Source organism: Xiphophorus couchianus, chromosome 7 (assembly GCF_001444195.1).
Source record: "Xiphophorus couchianus chromosome 7, X_couchianus-1.0, whole genome shotgun sequence".
Lineage (NCBI taxonomy): Eukaryota > Metazoa > Chordata > Actinopteri > Cyprinodontiformes > Poeciliidae > Xiphophorus > Xiphophorus couchianus.
In genome coordinates, this window is record NC_040234.1 from 29,770,682 (window position 1) to 29,790,528 (window position 19,847).

Here is a 19,847-nt window from a genome sequence, read left to right on the forward strand (position 1 = left end):
TCCATTTTCTCTGAGTTTTTTTGTTGTAAAATATCGACTATCCTTCCACTTTACAACTACTTGCTTGTTAATAGGATAGAATAGAAGTACTTTATTCATCCCAGCAGGGATGAATCATTGGTCATTCACATTAGATCCCAATAAAATACTCTAATTTATCTGATTGTGATGTAACAATATGGGAAAAAGCCAAAAGTCTCCTTATACACTTGCAAGGCAATGTAAGTTCAGTTAATTATGCAAAGTGCCCTAATTTAGATCAGTGTATAGAACAGTACAATTATTATTAGGTTATATATACCAAAACTTGGTGCATCCGTTTTGTATTTCAGACATTATAATGGGAACCAGAACATAGGTGTAAATGGTTCTTAGATTGCATGTCATTGTGCAGCTTTCATTGGCACGTAATAAAAAGAAATGCACTCCGGAAAGCACATTACATGTGTTATTGCACAAAAGGGTAATTTACTAAATGTAGCTGTCGGCTGGATTTTTATTACAAGAAAATTATAGTTATAACACATCACCTTTTAAAGTGCATATGTGCTGCCCTCGCTGCTTTTTATTTTTACTCGGTGCTCTCTAAATATCAGTAATTGTTCTTTTGTTTTTTTTCAGAGAATGCCTATAAATGTCACAGCTTTTAGCAGCAATAGTTTTACCTAATTTCTAGCAACGACTTGTACTCTGGCTTGTATAGGTAAAAGGAAAAATGCAAACATAATTCCTTGACTGTGGGGGGGAAAATAATTCCTGTAATGTTGTTTTGCAGCACTACAGGACATTTCTGTGTTTCATACGTCATCTTTCTTCTCATCTTAGGTCAACTAAAACTCACCCAGGTCCTGTAGTTCATCTGAGTGACAGCCCAAAGGACGAAGGCAAGGTGAGTAGGTGGACTCGAGCAAATCTTGGCAACATCTCCTGGTTTCTTTTACTCAAACTCTTGGTGGCTCCTTCCTTCTCCCACTGCTACACTCTTTGTTAAACTTCTCTTAGCCCCACATCCCCTGGTATGCCTTTTATTTTGACTTTTGAGTTTGCTGTCTTCTTTTTCCTCTTGTTTCATGAATTATGCTCACAGAAGTGCAAAGAATGTGACTCTACCTGTTTGAGCAGATTTGTATTTCAATCCTAATTAAGGACGACTCCAGTGTCATGCAGAGTAGTTTTTACAGAAAGTTTTCAGCATATTAATTTCCACAATAAACTTAGGATAATTCGGATATAGGCAGACTTAACGAGGTGTTTCTGCATTCAGAAAATGTATCCACACTACAATAACACTGCAGTTAAATCTCTCTCTGTATATATACACACATATATAGATATAGTCATGCTGTTTGACCCGATTCACCAGATGGTTAGTCACTGAGAACCATCTGGACAGATTATGCTGTGAACTGCTTAGAAAAGAGCTGGCACGTCCAAGAAAACACTGGGCAGGTGATTGGATTTAGAGAGAAATCATGTTTTCTACCAAGAAAATCAGCCTGCCTGTTCTTTCCTCCTCCGATCAAGTTGCATAGCTGTGATTTATCTGACACTCACCTCTGTAGGGCCGGGTATCTGAGCTGGACTCTAAGGAATTTGATTTTTATAATAAATATCCAATTTAGTTTGTATATAAAATTTAAATATATTATTTATTGTGCTGTATCTGATTGCTTTATTTTTTTTTCATTGTGAATGATAGTTTGAGCTTCTTATTTACTCCATAACTGTACAATAGGTGTGTTGGTTAAAAATTTTGCCCAGATGCAATCTTTCATTAAAATCCTACAATCAAAACAAATTCTTAAAGATAAATTCTGAATTCTTAATTTGGTCAAGTATTGTGATCAGAAATATATTTTTAAATTTCACATAGGTGCTTCTTAATTATTCATAGCTCAATGGGAAATTATGTGTTAAAATAAAAGTTTTTCAGTATCAGTGGATTTGCTCAATAACTTAAAGCATAAATATGTGACTTGATCTAAATCCTTTTATTTACAATAGAAAATTAACAGCTATTTCTACTTTTTCCTATTTTTCTTCATTGCATCAGATAGCAACAGAAGTCATTTATGGTTTCCTCTCCTGTAGAATTGGTCTATCATGTATTTATTTGGCAGTAAATATTCTTATTCTTCTATTTTATATAAAAATAAAATTTCTGTCTCTTTATGGTTCACAATGTTTCTTTGCTCTTTTTTTTTAACAGGGCAGAATTCGCCCACCTGTTTTTGGTATGCTAAAACAGCACTTCAGATTTTACAGTGAACATCTGTTACAAAAAGTACAACTATTAAAATGACCTTCTGTTTTTATTAGTCACCTTAAAGTGAATTAATTTCTTGTGATTGAGATAGATTTACCTCTATTGGATGTCCTTAGATAATTAATTTTATTATTTGAATCGCTTCTCAAGTACATGAAACAGCTCATTCACCTGCATTCACTTACTGTTTGTATTTATCCCTATGTCAAGATTAGAATAACAATTAATATACGTCATAGACACCATTGCTACACTTGTAAAAATTAAGACCTCAATTTGTTTTAGCCACAGCAATGCTTTTCTGTTACTGACTGCAGTTGAATCCTTGTGTTTAGAAATATTTTGTCAGGTTTCAGACAGCAGACACCGGCAGTCTGAAGATGAAAGCAGACAATCATAAACACCATGAATACACTCAGATACAGTCACACCCTGCTGTCATTGGGTTCTTTATAGAAAAACTCTTGGGTTGTCGCAGGCTCATCCTAATTTATTAGTCAGGTTTATCTGATAAGTAGTTGGCTTGTCTGCTCAGGTAGACAACTGGACGTCTTCAGCTTTACAGACATGCCTCTAGCTTGCAAACTGTAGTTTTGGATCTGCTCTACCTTTATGGGAGTGATGGAATATCATTCCTGTACAGGTGAATTCATGTTTCTTATAAGCAAGAGAAAAGTGTAGGAGCCCTCTTTCAACCACGTGAATGGCATCTCGTTAAATATCTTTAAACTATAGGCATTTTATTATGGAAATTGTAACTATTTTGAAACAAACTTCAACACTTTGGTGTACTATCATAGCAGTAACAGCCCATGTCTATTCTTGAATATAGATGTCTGAAAATGACAAGTCTGACTCAAAAAAATACTTTGCTTTGTGGAGAGTAAGTTTCTTTCTGGCACGCTGATTTGATTCTAATGCTTTTTTCCTATAATGAGTTTTCAGCTGATGAAATCTCCACTTAAGCAGAAAGAAAATTACTGCGTAGTCAGTTCAGTTTTCCGTCTCGCTGTAGTGTTATCCTCTTTTCAAAATGCCAGCAGCTGGCTTTGAGTTTCTATTCTGTTTTTGTTTTCCTTTTCAAATTTAAATTTTTTCTACTCACCCCTCCTGTGTAGATGGGGTATTTCCTGTGCAGTTCAGCTACAGTAATTTCCTGTGTTTGCTTAAAACAACACATTTTCCATGTTAGTCAATTGTCCTACAGCTGTCATCTGTTTGTCCTTACCTTTGCTGTGTATATATACTCACTGCACATCAGACACATTTGCTAAATCATCCACAAGCAGTTGAAAGAATTGTGTGCTTTCTTTGTCTGTCTTGTCATCGGCTTCCGTTTTACTTATTTTTCTTTATGTGTCAGTTTGCCCTTGGAAATTTGCACCCAGTTTATTTGGCTGTTTTCTAAAATATGGACTTCCCAGACATTATGAGTTCGGTCTGCCTACTTAGACTGCCATGGTGATTGTTGTGAAAATTTCTTTGAGTTTTCAGTCTGAATTACGTCAACAACCTGCCGCCAATCTCAAAGTCAAACTGATATGAACACGGTAAACAGCCATTCATCATGCTAAATTAGGTTTGCTGTCAAACATCACATACCTTTGAGAACATACTTCGCAGTATTGATTCTCTATCTGCATATTGACAGTATGTCTTCATTCTTCTTTACTTTTCGATGTTACTAATGTAAAACTTCAAGGTTGCAGGATGTTTCTAAAGGGCAGCTTTTATCCTCAACTTCACACGCCTATTTTCATATTTGAGATGTCACACTGTGTCTCTGCTCAGCAGGAGAGCCATTTCCGCATGCTGTCTGTGCTCCTCCCAGCACTACTGATCTCCTTCTCCTGTCATTTGTGATCAGACTGCATCAATCTGCTCTTATCTTTTGTATGGTGCATGCAGAATTTTGTACCCATCAGTACATGTGGAGAAGAAATTAAGTGTTATTTCAAGTCCAAAAGGTCCTACCTTCCTTTGAAGTAGTTTTACATGTCATATATATTACAGTATAAATTTGACCATATCTGTGATAAAAAAAACTGTACAGTCCTAATCAGTGGGATTCCTTTGTTTCCATCAAAAAATAAAGAACAATTTGGTGGAGTTAACAGTGTAATGCCTCATTTCTAGGGTCAGTGCAGCTCGGTACACTATTTTACAGTCTGGCATTTCAGGGGAGCATTTCCACCACCAGTTGGATTTTCACTGGTCAGCAGGAGATGCAGTGATCTCCTGGATTTGTCTTATCATTCGTGGATAAGACAAAAGAACATTTCATCTTATCCACATAATATGTGAAAGTTTTTGGAAACATTTTGTCTTATCCAACAAATGTCTGAAGGTTGTTTTTTTTTACCTTTTCCATCATTTTATCCCAAATAAAACCATTTTGATCTTTAATAAATTTTTCCTAGAGGTTTGGAGATGCTGAATTCAGAACCAGAACCTTTTGGGTTCTCAGAATAACAAAATAAATTCTGAATCTCTCCCTTTTTCATCCCAGAAACACTAGGCATTTGGGATTAGGATAAATGCCCAGCAAGCTAGCATGTCTCATGCTTGTCACAAGCAGTGACATTTTTCTGTTCCCCAATCAATGGACTGTGTTGCGTAATGCCAGTACCTTAACCTTAACTGTACCACTGTTCTATGGACTTACGACTAAAGGGGGCACAGGAATGGTGCATTGTGGGTCGGCATATTATTTTGTCGAAACAAACAAAATAACATACCGACCTGCACTGACACGTGCTACACCGCTCATAAGAAAGGGGGCATAAGATCAACCTTCAAAGCTGTTCAACAAGTAAACCTTTTAGAACCGCTGTTCTCCAGTATACCTTATTAATACATTACTTGAAAGTTTTAAAGATGATTAGTAAGATTTGCATGCAGATGATGCTATGATATATCTAAATGTGAGACTCTACAGTGGTCTGCAGCAGTCTTGAACAAGCAAATGGCTGAAGTCTTACAGGGAACCATTTTGTGTCTAAGTTGCACCTGAAGTGTTGTTTTATAAATTTGACAATATTGTGTCTTTCTTTTAAGTTTTACTTTATTGCTAGTTTTAAATAAAGGTGTTTATACAGGTAGTTTTAAAAGTTAACATTTTAAAAGTATAACCAAGGACTGTCTCTAATTAACATTTGACCAGAGGACTTAATGTTTTATGTTCTATTTTTAATTAGAAAAATCTACTCTGACTTCAGAATAGTTCAGAACCTTCAAGGTCTTTGGAATTAAAGTTAAATCAGCCTCCCTATAAACTTAATGTCTCATATTTAAAAGATGCTTCATAGAACATTTCAAAGGTGGCAAATATTGAAAAGTCTTTGAATGAATTTCAGTAATCTGGTATCACAATGTAAACGATTAGTGTATCTCAATCCTTCTTATCAACATACAATCTGAAAATGTGAAACCTACATCAATAAACATCAAATTAAAGTAATACTACTTTATATTTCAATTGCATGAAAGCAGTTATAAACTTCTTGAGGCTTAGGTCAATCAATTTCTTTCGAACATTTAAAGTGAGTAGTTTTATTCAGTCTCATCCAGTCATTTAAAACAATTCTCTAAAATAAAAAGAACTTTAATTTATAAGTTATACTTTCATTTTTTTATGCGTTTTAATTTTTAGTTCCTCACATGGTTGAAGAATTTTTAATTAGTAATTCATAACTTCATGTTTTTATGGTGTTTGAATACAGCACAATACAGAGATCCAGTTCTTTTAGCCTTTCTCTAAAGGAGAAAGACAAGAGTATGCTATTAAAGTAAGGCACCAGTATATCAATATTAATAAGCAAGATAATGCTATAAGAGTCTGTCTACTGGCTTAAACGTTCCCATTTCATGGCACAACTGGAACTGTATTATGAGTAATAAAACAAAAAAGCAGATAATATCTGAGCAATTAGAGCCAAAACGTTTTGACCTTTACTTTTTTTTTTGTTACTTCAATGTTGAGTTTCTATAATTGGACTCCGACATTTGTAAAGATTTAATACTACATTCATGCAATTCCCTCTCTTTGTAGAACATTAAACTCAGAGGCTACTTTTTATCTAAAACTGAATATATTGTAAGTAGGCTTTTATGTAAAATTTTTGAACAGAACTGAAATTGGGGTTGCGCTCATGTTTTTAAAATGCATAAATAAGCTAAAATAGTTCTCTAATATTTAAACAGCCAAGATGTTTCCATTATCCTGTCATTTTGATTGTAAAGGTGTCCTTTAAAGTTTTAAGCACTTATATCTCCACAGTTGACAAATATGTAATAAAGGACTGAAAGAAAGAAGCTGAGAACAAAGCAGCAGAAAATGTGGGAGAAAGTTGTGAAGAGTGATGGCCATAGGTGGATGTTCAAACTTGAACTTGGGCATCAGTGCATAGCTCAGTTTCCACCCAAGAATGAAGAAGGAATAGAGAAGTTTCTAGCTCAAATGTGAGCTCATCAAACCAAGATTTAAATGGTTATTTCTGCAATAAGTAGGAGAACAACATCAGTAGGAATTCTGAGTGAGGACAGTAGCCTGGAGACTAACCAGGAAATTAAAAGCATGCTGTGGCAAGCTTTGCCTACTTGTTTTTTAATTCGTGAGATCAATTTGAATTCACAAAAGACACCTTAATTCAGCATTCAGACAGCATTCTGCTCTGGTTCTAAATACAATTTCTCTGATTTGCACAATTAACGATGCGTTTTCTCTGAACAAGTGTGTCAACAGAATACTTACATCAACAAGCGATTCAGTGGTTGCTGAAAACATGCTAACAATTAATGGAAGCTGCTAAAAGTCTCATTTTTATATGTATTTTTTTTATGTTTTCTTGGCTCAATTGCAATGATGTAATGTCAAAATACAACTGTCAAAAGGTAATTTAAGCAAATCAAGTGTCATGCCACTCAGACTCTGAAGGTAGTCTACATTTAGCTTCATGTGTTGAGGAGGAAACATTTAGACACGGACATAAAACCTTCTTTCTTAATCCTATGGCACAAAGTGTTTTGAAGTGAAAACATTGTTTATGACTGGTGAGGAAATGCTCACCCTCTTCATTTTTACAAATCTTGCCTACTTTTCTTGCATAGCAGGAGTGTATAAAAGAAACTTTTGTGTTTTGTGTTACCAGTTGTATGTTTATTTGGCATATTTCTATTACTAAATTCTTTCTTGCTAATCAAAATGATCCAGTTTCCACTTTGAATAATAATTTGTTGCACTGTGGTGATTAACATATATAAATTTGATACATGGTGGTGGTAATTCATTTTTTTTAATGGCTTGTCTCCACAGTCTCTCAGTGTATCATAGCAGCTCTATTTAAAATGACTTACGTGCTTTAAACAACAGCTAAAAGGTTGATTTAGTTGTTTTGTGTGTAGTATCAAGAGTTATAGGTTTTCTAGTAAAAAGAAAATGAAATATGCTCTTCAAAGTGTTATGATTTTGTATTTCATTTATTGTCACTCCTCTCTGCAGTTGCTTATAGGATTTGAGGGTGGAACCATTGTGCAGTGGGACCTCCGGGCCAAGAAGGCTGACTTCAGAATCTACTATGATGAGGTTCGCTCCATTCCTTCCTTTAATACACTGATAGAAACTGCACTTATGTGACATTTTATTTCTAAAGAAATTAAAAAAAACAATCATGAAAGGCAACTTCTGAAAAGAATGTCAGAATTGATTAACTACACTTTGTGGGTATTGTTTTCTTTAGAAGTAAAACAACTAATACCCACTTAAATTGACAATGCAACTAGTTGTATTAATTACTTAATTTGCTGAAATAAAGTAGTTTCAAAAGAAAAGTGCCTTTTCCTTTTATTGACCTTTTACTCAGAAAGACGGTACTATTGATTAAAAAAAGCCTCTAGTCATCATGTCTACTTCTTATCATTGAGTGAAACAATTTAAGCTTTTTGCCTGCAAATACTTTTAAAGTCAACAAAGTGCAGCACAATTAAGATGTCTGAGCAGCATCAAATGGTATTGTCTTCAACAAGTCCGTCAGCATCCAATTACCGTTTCTTCAAAGAGTTGTAATTGGACGGATTGGAGCCTGCAAATGCTCTGGTCATTGAAGTTGTCCTTTTAAAGCTTACACTGTCCTGAAGGATATTAGCATTTACTTTCTTTATGATGTATAATTGTCTCAACTTGTTTGCCATATTGATGTTAGTCGGAAGAGACTTTCTGGTAAAACTCAAATACTTTAATGTAAAAATGGAACAGAACTGTCATCACAATGTAACAGTATGTAATAGACATTTCAGCAAGCTGAGATTGTATTACAGATATTAAAATTATTTCAAAGGTTAAAGATATGCTAGAGGTGATAGAGGTCAGCAAAAGTGGTATATGTATAATCTGCTGTCTCGTCTTCTAAAGAATGTAAAAAACAATGATTTTCAAAGAAACTGGTGTTTGTTTACAATTTAAGCTAAGCATTTAAATTGTCTTTTTGAATCAAACATAGATGTATGTTGTTTGTATTTTCCTACCAAATTTTACTTGAATCTTTTTTTTCATTTTTATTCTAAAGCAAGGCATCCTTACAGCCATATTTGCCCATGGTATTGTCACCTTGTGCACTTATCTTCCACTTATGCTGCCACTCTTATCTCCTCTTTCATTACGAGAGCTTTCTGTGGCTCATCGTCAATATAGCGTAAAAGTTGTGTCTCACACCTACTGAGTTAAAAATTAATTTTAAAAAATTGGACAAGTCAAGAGTAAACAGCTAAATTATCCTTTGGGTGCACCCAGAACAATTTGTGAGAAGGGCAATTTCACGAATGTTGTAAGCTTTTACATAAAGCATGCTGGCACTAAGTGTGATATAACAATAAATAGATAAAGCAGACTACATATATATATATATATATATATATATATATATATATATATATATATATATATATATCTTTTCATATATATGAAAAGAAGGACTTGATATGAAAGTAAAATATTATTTTGCTCTATGATTGGTATAGGCTATCCATTCAGTCAGTTGGCATCATGAAGGGAAGCAGTTTATGTGCAGTCACTCGGATGGCAGCCTGACACTATGGACCCTCAGAAACACTACCAAGCCATTCCAGGTCACCTTTCCTCATGGTGAGATATCCACTCATTCCACTTCTCAAATTCCAGAAAAACATGTAACTGGCCTCTTGCCTGTGTACCTTTCATTACAAAGGTGTTTATATCCCCTGACGTTTTTACCATTTCACTATGAACTGCAATGTATTTTTGAGGATTACTTGTGATAGACACAAAGTAGTGCATTATTCTGAAGTGAAAGAAAAAATGATGCATGGTTTTATAAAATCTTTACAAATAAAAACCAGAAACGTGTGATGTGCCTATTCAGAAAATTTTCACAGTTAACAACAGTACCTTTAATAAATTACATGTTGCCAATTTGCTTCTCAGATCAACAACTTGGTAAATTTAGTATGGCTGTAGGTGATTTAATCTCTGTATTAATATAGTTGTTGTGTGAAGCCCTGAAACATTTAGAGTTCACCTGCAAATCTACAGAGATGTGGCCATCAACTTAAACTAATAGAGTGGGCAAGGAAAGCATTAATCAGAGGAGCAGCCAAGAGGCCTATGGTATCTCTGGAGAAACTACAGAGATTCACAGCTCAGGTGGGAGAATTTGTTTACAGAGTAACTATTAGTCATATACTTAAATATCTGTTCCCTATGGAAGAGTGGCAAGAAGAATAAGCCATGTTTGGAAGGAACGCACAAAAAGTTGGGTGTGCAGTTTGGCACAAGTCATTAGAAGAACATGTCAGGTTTGTTAAAGAAGGTGCAGAGATGGAAGTGAAATCCTATTGTGAAACATGGCAGTGGCAGCAACATACTGTGAATTGCTTTTCTCCAGCAGGGATGGGGAAGCTTGTGAGAGCTGATGGGAAAATGGATGGAGCTAAATAGAGGGCAATATTGGAAGAAAGTCCATTAAAGAGCACAAAACACTTGAGATTAAGGAATAGGGTAACTTTTCAAAAGTATGTGAATGGATGGGAGCTGGTGTTGATGAGGTGCCAGATTATTTTTGTTACATATTTGGAGAAAATTTTTTCTTTCCTTCTGTTTTATAATTATTTACTACTTTTTGTTAGTGTAGAAACAGAAATACAATAAAAAAATTGGAATACACATCAATAAATTGATTTCTCTGTGTGTTGATTAGAATAGTAACCAAATCCTATTTTCTTTTTAATGGTGTTTGTGATGAACATTTTAATAATGTGACCATATTGCGTATTCCCCCTTTAGGTCATTAGTAGTGGTCTGTGGTGGGTGTGTACCCATCTGGGCGTGGGTGTGTGTGTTAAGCATGTGAGTGAAAGAATGAAATTAGCCGTAAACTCACTCTAATTCAACCAGACTAATTTTCACTTGCTCAAGGAAAGAAAGAAAACTTTCAGAATCAGATCGCTGTGAAATCTTAAGCCGTGGTTCAGCTGAATGATTTCCATATTACGCTTGAAAGATTTCAAATGTATTCTCTTGCTTTAAATTTTCTCTCCTGGCTTTGTTTACTGGCGAGACATCTTGACCTTGTCAGATTTCCGTTCCCTCACCGAGAGCTGTGAAATAACAGAAAGTTGAAGCAGAAAAGAAAGATGCTTGTGAGAAGGTAAACATCAGAAGGATGTTCTAGGACCCAAGTGAAGTCTTAATTTTATTTTGTTTTATTTCATCAAAGATGATTTTAACTGTGTGTCAATCACACAGTAAAATACACTATTTGAAACGCCCACCCTGACAATTTGTAACATTCTGTCAACATCCTAAGACACAGATGTTCAAGAAAGTTATGAAATTAAAGCAACTTTGTTCATCACCAATTGCCTATAATCTGTTTGGAGGAATGGTTAGATGAATATCTAAATGAAAGAGACTTGACTAAAAGGTGCACCGTCACCTTCCCTGTTTACTGCTCTTTAATTGGATTCTAATTTGTTTTCTAGAAAGTCTTGTTTTGTTTGGGAAGGTGTGAATGCACTACCGAACCATATATTTTAATTTTGGTCTCCAATTGAACCAAGTTTACCAGACTGTCAGGTGTGAAAACACACTTACAGTCATATTGTCTTGATATTTACTGAAACAAACACATAAGTACACAGGCTAGGACGACAACTATATGGTAGGTCTGACCTGAAAGATCTCAGTAGGCAACAACGTCAATGTTTTGAAAACCAGTAAAGACAGGCAGAACCGGAGAATCCTGAGACCCAAGATTTTGAATGACAAGACAGCTAGAACTCAACAACCTGGACTTGAAGGGTATCTGGAGTGGTTGGAGAAAATCGAGTGGAATTACGGTGTGGGTGGAGTTACAGTACAGTGGAGGTGACTGTCATTGCTAGGCAATGCATAAGACCAAAACTGTGGGTGGAACTGTAGGACAGACACTCAGACAAGTGATTGGGTCCAAGTGACTACAGCAAAAGGCCCAGTAAAAAAAAGCAAAAGTAAAACTCAGAGAGAGCAATGCTACACAGAGACTAAAGCTCGCCGCCTGGAGCCTTCTTCTTTTTGTGAAGGTTTGCTCCGGGACTGGTTCCAGCTGAGGGCCAGCAGACTGTGGGCTCCCTGACAGGGAACTGGTAAGCAGAGGGGTGGCCAACTGGAAGTCAGCATTCAAGTCTTAATTCAAGATGTGGTGTTGATGCTGAATAAACAGACTCTCACAGTTTACAAAGAAAAGGGCACATTTTGCCTCTAAAGAGCACTCTGTGTATTGTACTCTCACGGGCTTGAGTTTATATAGTTATATGCTCTGGGACTGGCGATATAAAAAATAAGATGGTCTCATTGCTGCCTTAATTATGTTACAGTCTGGTAAAAATTTGTCTTGACATATTACTGATTAGTTTTGAGTTGATTGGTGGTTTTAAGAATTAAAATTAAAACTCATTCTAATATGGAAATGTAAATTCTAATACAAGATTAGCAAAATTATTTTTCAGGTTGCTTTCTGGTTATACCTTACTTCCAGTCTTTTGATATATAGAAAGTTATTTTATCCAAGCAAATCTTCTCTAGTTGAGGCTCCGTGGTTGGAGAAAATCGAGTGCAATTTTCCACTCGAGAAGTACGGTACTGCAATAGACCGTACTTCTGTAGCAGTACGGTCTACTATAGAATGTACTATAGCAGAAAGTCAGCAAAATTACTGAGATGTATCCCAGTTGCCATAATCAACTGTTTTTAGCATTTCCATGTCAGCATTTAGGAGGTAATTAGCTAAATAATGAGGGACACCGTAGTGTGTGCAATTCACACCAAGAAATTTGTAAACAGAGCTTGTAAATCTGTGAGTGTGAAACATTTTAGACCCAACATGGAGTAAAGAATAATTAATACACACTTTCTGCCGACATGTCTGACTAGATAGGTTTAGGAAAAAGGTTTTACACTCATTTCTAACTGGTGCGACAATTTCACAACGTTGCAACCTTGACATTATTAGTTAAAAGTATAATAAATCTGTAAGGATATCATTATTTTATTCAGCTCTTGTCCAGTTTCAAATTTAATCCATGACACCATATTCAACTAGAAATTCTCATGCATTTATTTTTTCACAAAAGGTTGGCTTTTGTTCATCGTTCTGTTCCCATGAAATACAACACAAAGCCTCGCTGAATTCAAGCTGAGATAATTCCTCTTTGCGTAAACTGCCAAATCATTTCATTATAAGAACTGGAAGGAAAATAGCTTTCTGTATTGCAGTGACTGTTACAGTGATCTGTCATTCCACCAAATAAAAAAAAGAAATGGAAACATTTGTGTTCAAATCTTTTTATGACTTTGCTGGCGAGACATGTTACTCAGCCTATGTCATCCTCCCAACAACAGAGGACAGAACTATGAATGCGAAATAGTGTGTACACCAATAGAGAGAAAACTCAACTAAAGTATTAAGGCAACAAAATAAATAGTAATGAAGTGCAACCCATGTATTTAGGCTAATCTAGAATGTCTGAGAAAATGTCCATAAAAACCTGATGGCTAATTTCCTGGAAAGAGATTATTAGTTTCAGTTAATTGGAAGTGACTATTACTTCTTCATATTTTTTTCCCCACTCATTTAGGAAAGATACAGAAGGATGGGAGAAAGGAGTCATGCAAACCTATACTCAAAGTAGAGTACAAGACCTCAAGGAGCAGGTATGTTCTGTCAGTCTTGAAAACTAATTCTTGATTAAAGTAACTCCTCATTATGCATGTGTTGTGTTTAATTTGTTTTATCTTATTACTTCTGCTGTGAATTCAATATTTGAAACTTAATCCATGTTGTGTAATCTATTTGTGCATAATTTCATAGAATAATTAAATTGCCATTTTTGGCTTCTGCTGATACCGACCATTCAAAGTTACTTGACATAAATTCTTCTTCTCCAACAGTGAGCCTTTTGTTATTTTCTCTGGTGGTCTTTCATACGACAAAGCAGGACGGCGACCAGCTTTAACCATCATGCATGGCAAGGCCATCACGGTTCTAGAAATGGACTATCCTATTGTAGAGTTCATGGTCCTCTGCGAAACTCCATACAACAACGGTACAACTTTCTTTCAACTCTGTTCAGATGTTTTAAAGCCATGATGACATAATTTGTTGGCAGCCACAAGATGTTTGAAAATGTCAGAATAGAATCTTTATGAAGCTTCTACACATTAATTATCCAACATCAGGCATCTCAATACACTGTGAAAACAACCAATTTGGGTTACTATACGAAACATGTCCTGGGTCAAATGTGGATCAGTACAGGCCTGGATTGATTCAGAAGTAAATTAAATTCAGTACGGTAGAGTTTTCGGGTATTCATCATCAAAGAATTTTCTGGAAGTATAAAACATATTAATATTTTCCTAATGATTCATACTTTTGATGTAAGATTTCTTTCTCTGCTCTCATACTGTTTGTAAGTACTTTAATGTTAATCTAAAAGTGATTAAGGAAGAATAATTTGAACTAAATGATACCATTTGTTTTGACTCTATACCTCGCAGAAGTCCAGGACCCTTATGCAGTGGTGGTACTGTTGGAGAAGGACTTGATTGTGGTGGATCTGACACAGAGCAAGTAGGTGCTTTCTATACTGCAAAGACCTCCACCTCAAAACATTTTCTACAATATTCAACATAATAAAAGAAGAAAAGCATTAAAAGTTTCACCTAAGGCTGAGCTTCAAAACATAAGAAAGCTCTTTAGCCCTCTCAGACTGATCAATCAGTCCATCAATCTATCAAAATGTTTTCAAGCAAATTTCTTATTTCAATGGAAACACTTTGTAAAAGAACTTTTCAAGTTTTAAGATAAGAATTGTTGTGAATGTGGCCTCAGATGTTATAATCCAAATACTTTGCTTTCAGGATGAAAATTCCACCACCTGGGTTAATTAACCTCTAAAGGGTGATGTGAAGATAAAAGCTGCTGATGAAAAATGTTAACAGATTAACACCTAAGCCCTCAGAGTACATTTGAATAGTAGATCAACACTTCAGTATAAATTAGTTTGCTCAGTAAATTAGATTTCATAATTACAGCAGTCAGATATAAATGTCTCCTGACGGTTGTAGTGGTAGCACACACAGATTGTATTACACATTCTCATTGATCAGCAGGAAGTTCTGTTTAAGCTGACACACTGCTAATAGAAGTCTATTCAATCAGTAAATGAAGTTTTTGCTGTGCTTTGTTGTGACAAACTTAATTTCTGATTCATGTATTTTAATATTTTGATTTCGTTGTAAATGTGTTAAAATTTATTGTTGACAAAATGGTTTGAGATCAGAGATCTTATTTTACTGACCTTGTAAATTAGCATACCTCATACAGATTTCTGTTCTCTGTAGCTTACAATGCTTCATATTTTGTTTCTCATATTCTAATATCACATTATGACATTTAATATTCTTGTGTCTTTCAGCTTTCCTGTGTTTGAAAACCCATATCCCATGGATATCCATGAGTCTCCTGTTACCTGCACAGCTTATTTTGCAGATTGTCCACCAGACATTATCCCCATTCTTTACTCAATAGGAGCTAAAAACAAGAAGACTGGCTATAGTCACAAGGTGTGGAAGGTTTATTATCAAAATCCAAATTTAAGAAAGATCTCTGTTTTCTTTGTTGTTGTAGCTGTAATATCTATATTTTACTTTAATTGAAGACATTCAAAGTATATTTCAAATTTTACTACGTTGAGTGATTATGAATTATTATTTCGCAGCAGAGGTGACTTCCCTCTGGGAGTGAAGGAAGAGCCCCTTAAAAACATGGTGTTTATTATTTTTTTATTTTATTTTTGTAGATGTAAAATTTCTTTAGTCGTAAGCAGAAGTCTCAGTAAAATGTTAACATTTCCAAATCCAGTATGTTCTATCCCAAATAGAAGCTAAAATATAGGATGTTCAGTCTTTCTGTTATCTGCTGACATATCACTCACTGAATTAACACCAAACATTTAGGCTCTGTAAAAAATGTGGTTTCTTTTAACTTCTTTTTATGCTTTCTGTGACTTCATTTTCAAAAAATAACCAACACTCTGATACTAAAAACAGCTTAGTTTCTATTGAGTTATTTGTTTTGCATTTATTCAGACTTGGGAATTCAGACATGGGAATTTAGCGCTATAACATAATTGCTTGAGGAAAGCTCTGATTAATTTTAATTCACTCACTTTTAAATTAAAGAGCACAAATGTACATTTTGTCAAATGATAATTGGAGTATTTAACAAAGATATTCTTAGGACCACCGGTGATCAGTAGTGAAAATATGCAAATTTTATAATGATTTTATTTGTTTTAAGGAATGGCCAATTGGTGGTGGAACATGGACATTAGGCTCTCACACTTATCCAGAAATCATCATCACAGGGTAAGTTTGAAATACTGAAATAAGATTATAAAAAAAACTTGTATTTCTGGGATGTCTGGCAGCCCTTGCCACATATAAAATAAATCAGAAGGAGTAACTTTAGGCACCCGTATTATAAGTAATGTCTGAATACTATTGATTTAACACATGTGAACTGAGTCCATGCAAACCAAGCTCAGGAGAAAAGAACACTACCCACAATGCTTTTTACAGGACTGACAGACATGTTAACTTGTTAGGCTTGGACACAGGAGGGTGCCTGTTTCTGAGCATCAGCCTAGTCGAGTGTTTGATGCCGATATGTGAAGAGCACAGTGTGAAAAATCTTAGATCATAGCGACACTTTGCCTCAGAAGAATCTCAGAATTAAATTTTTATTTCTCATCCAACAGAATAAAAATAGCTGTGCTACAGATCTAACGAGAGCAATTTACAAAATATTAATGAATAACTAATTTAGGGAAGTTTGGTTAGTTCTGAAGCGGTAGCTGCTTAAGTGTCTTTAGGGGTGGCAATTTGTGGTGTTGAAATATAAAATGAGATTTTAAGATTTACATCTGTTGACAGATTTTTCAATTGCTCAGAAAAATAACAGCTTTTTTCTCTTTGTTTAGACATGCTGATGGGTCAATAAAATTTTGGGATGCATCTGCATGTAAGTCCCTTCTCTAATAATCTTCTTGAAATATTGTTTAGAGATCCTCTCAGGTTCTTTGTGACACACCACAATCCAATAAACAATATGAATTCCCCAATGCGTCACTTCCATTTTGCCACAGGCTTAAGAGAGAGGAGACCAAAGCAAATTAATAGCACTCATGATAGGAGAAACTGCACAGCTAATTAGGCACATTGCCTAGAGTCATATCAAAGCTATTAACAGAAACAGACATAAAATAGCATATGAAAATGGGGTCTTACCAAAGAGAAAATAAATATTCAGTGTATTCCTGTTCTTCAAATTTGTTTCAAAAGTCACACTGCAGATGTTGTACAAGCTGAAGACCTCCAAAGTGTTTGAGAAGCCAAAGCCAGGTGAGGGCCGGGCTGCTGAGCTGGGGGAGGAAGACCCTTTTGCTGTTCAGATGGTTAGCTGGTGCCCTCATAGTCGCATCTTCTGTGTGGTCGGCATCTCGGCTCACATTATTCTGTATCGCTTCAGCAAATATGATGCCAACACTCAGATAGTGGTGAGTAGAACTAAGAATCTGAACGAGCATGATCGGAAACTGATTATCTGGTGCCCTGCATAAATGTTAAGTCTAAAGCACTGAAATCACTGGCTTTGTTTGAAACATGTTGCCGCAGCTGTAGGTTTGTAGATTCATTCATCTTTCTGCACCACTGTCATTTCTAGTCCTTAGAAGTACGCTTGCAGTGTGAGCCGGAGGATATTATCACTCCATCTGAGAATGAAAACAATCCCTGCTTCTCAGAGCCAGGCTCCCACTCACCCCAACCCCACCACCAACACCCGCTTAGCCCTGGCAGCAGAACACCAGACGGTGCTAAAGACAGCATCCCCTGCCTCAAGTAAGATCTCAGCTCACACTGCAAATACAAATTATCAGATGATTCCTGACTTGTGTAAGAAAATATTTACTAAAAACAGAATAGTTCAAAATAAAGTGCATTTTTTTCCGTTTTTTTTTTCAGCATGCAAGGACATAATTGAAGATAGAAACAACAAAAGTTTTAATAGCAGATACAAACACCTAACTGTTGAGTGTAAATCCCCTCCTTTCTGTGCTGGGTACCTAAGCAACCTGCCTTTGTCCTTTGTATCTGTTTTAGAGTAAAGGACAAGATGGTCCGGGTCCCTCCTGGCTATCAGTCAGACTTGGTCATACAGCTGCTGTGGGTGGATGGTGAACCCCCACAGCAAATCACCAGTCTGGACCTCAATTCTGCATATGGGCTGTAAGTTTGTTAGCTGGTCTATCCGTCTATCTGTGCAACTGATATTTTGTGGATTTTGTGGATTGGGTAAATCTACTATCCACGGACAAATAGAGTCCTTGAAAGAAGTTTGTGTACATTTGGCAACAGCTTGAATGTTATAATAATTTTAGAAATTTGCTGGTTTGTTTGAGCAGAAAAAAACTACAGTCTACAACATGAGTGATTTTAGAAGAAAGTGCCTAAGTTAGAATGTGTTTTGGATTGTTTCTTATTCAAAAGGGGTCAATGTGATGACTACTGATTAAAATATTTAATCCCACACTAAATGTTCAGATTAATGCCTTTTCAAGTTGCAGTGGACAATTTAGATTTTATTTATATCACAAACACTTCTTCTTATTACTGCAAGTTTCAACCAATCCATCCATCCATCCATCATCCTAGTAGAAAAACCCACACTTCTCTCTCCTTAGCCACTTGGGCCAGCTCCTCTGTGGGAATCCCAAGGTGTTCCCAGAGAACAGTTCCTCCAGGATGTCCTGGGTTTTCTTGCAGAGGACTGCAAGTTAGACTACATTAACATTTAAATACCGCAATAACCTGGTGTTTCTCCATCCTATAGTTTTATTCTTATGATTTACTTTTCAGGGCTGAAACAAAACAATTGCATCTTAGTTTCAAATTCTATCAAGCAGGGAATGTTTAGGTAAGGCTAAATCCTAAACCTAGAGTAAATGCATTCTATTCCAAGCACACATGGTGTTGTGTATGCATAGTCCTGCCCATCTGTCTGGTTGTTTCTGTCATTTCTTTGGGCCAGTTTCAACACATAAAAGCAGGTTTTTATGTATTGTGGTTATATAAGGTTGTATGAGGTTCCAAAGGGCATAAAATAAACATTAACAGAAGCGGCCAGCACATTTAAGCATTCAGGAACTGTTTGTTAAGCAATAACCTAGCAATGTTAATTATGCAGCATGCTGTTCTGACAAGCATTGAAGATAAGTTTGGATATGAAAAATTATATGTACTTTTGCTGTCATTGATTAGGATAATTTAAGTGCCCTTCATTGTAAAAACTCAAGTTTATAATATAATTTGTATCATTTTTAAAATTATAGTAAAAAACATCTTTGTGAGCATTGCTCTAATATAAAATAAAATAATGTGGATGTGTATATGCAGCAACCACACACCTCTTTCCTGTTTCCATTTAAGAATGCTTAATTGCTTTTCTTTGAAAAGAACCTCTGCTATCAAAAACAGTAAAGTCACAGCTCAGTTTAAAAAGCCCAGTGTCATTCAAGGCCATTGCATTTTTGTTTGAATTCTCATTTGAAGCTTTCCATAATTTGAAAATAGCTGCAAGAGATTTATTTATTTTGTTGTCTTTAGCTAGCCTTTTCCATGAATGCAAACTCTCTTTCTTAGAAGTACACAAAAAAGAGCAATTTCTAGCTTTCTAGATTAAATATTTTAGCTTTGTGCTAATTGAAGTAGTGAAAGATTAAATATTATTTACGTGACTTCCAAAAACAAATTAGTTTCTTTGTTATAGACAAATGTTTCATAAATGAAAGAAGTTTTAAGTAGCATTGATGATATTAGTCCTGTTTTTGAGGTACTGCTTGCTTCTTCAATTTAAAATTATATGTAAACAATTTTTTAACTGTTTGACATTCCTGTTATTCCTTTAAAAACCACCATATAACTTTATTCAGTTTATTTATACAGCACAGA

General features: G+C 35.4%; 1 protein-coding gene across 13 annotated transcripts in view; it reads left to right on the top strand.

Annotated features, from left to right (window-relative positions):
- Positions 1–19,847, top strand: part of stxbp5l (syntaxin binding protein 5L) — a 144,073-nt gene that overhangs the window by 80,406 nt on the left and 43,820 nt on the right. For all 13 annotated transcript variants that reach the window (XM_028022314.1, XM_028022318.1, XM_028022316.1 and 10 more), the window contains exons 6-17: positions 826–889; positions 7,767–7,850; positions 9,281–9,404; positions 13,412–13,487; positions 13,725–13,879; positions 14,334–14,406; positions 15,254–15,401; positions 16,138–16,205; positions 16,820–16,860; positions 17,181–17,395; positions 17,563–17,738; positions 18,000–18,125. In XM_028022314.1, coding sequence (XP_027878115.1) covers positions 826–889; positions 7,767–7,850; positions 9,281–9,404; positions 13,412–13,487; positions 13,725–13,879; positions 14,334–14,406; positions 15,254–15,401; positions 16,138–16,205; positions 16,820–16,860; positions 17,181–17,395; positions 17,563–17,738; positions 18,000–18,125 — 1,350 coding nt within the window. The remainder of the gene's footprint in view (positions 1–825; positions 890–7,766; positions 7,851–9,280; positions 9,405–13,411; positions 13,488–13,724; positions 13,880–14,333; positions 14,407–15,253; positions 15,402–16,137; positions 16,206–16,819; positions 16,861–17,180; positions 17,396–17,562; positions 17,739–17,999; positions 18,126–19,847) is intronic.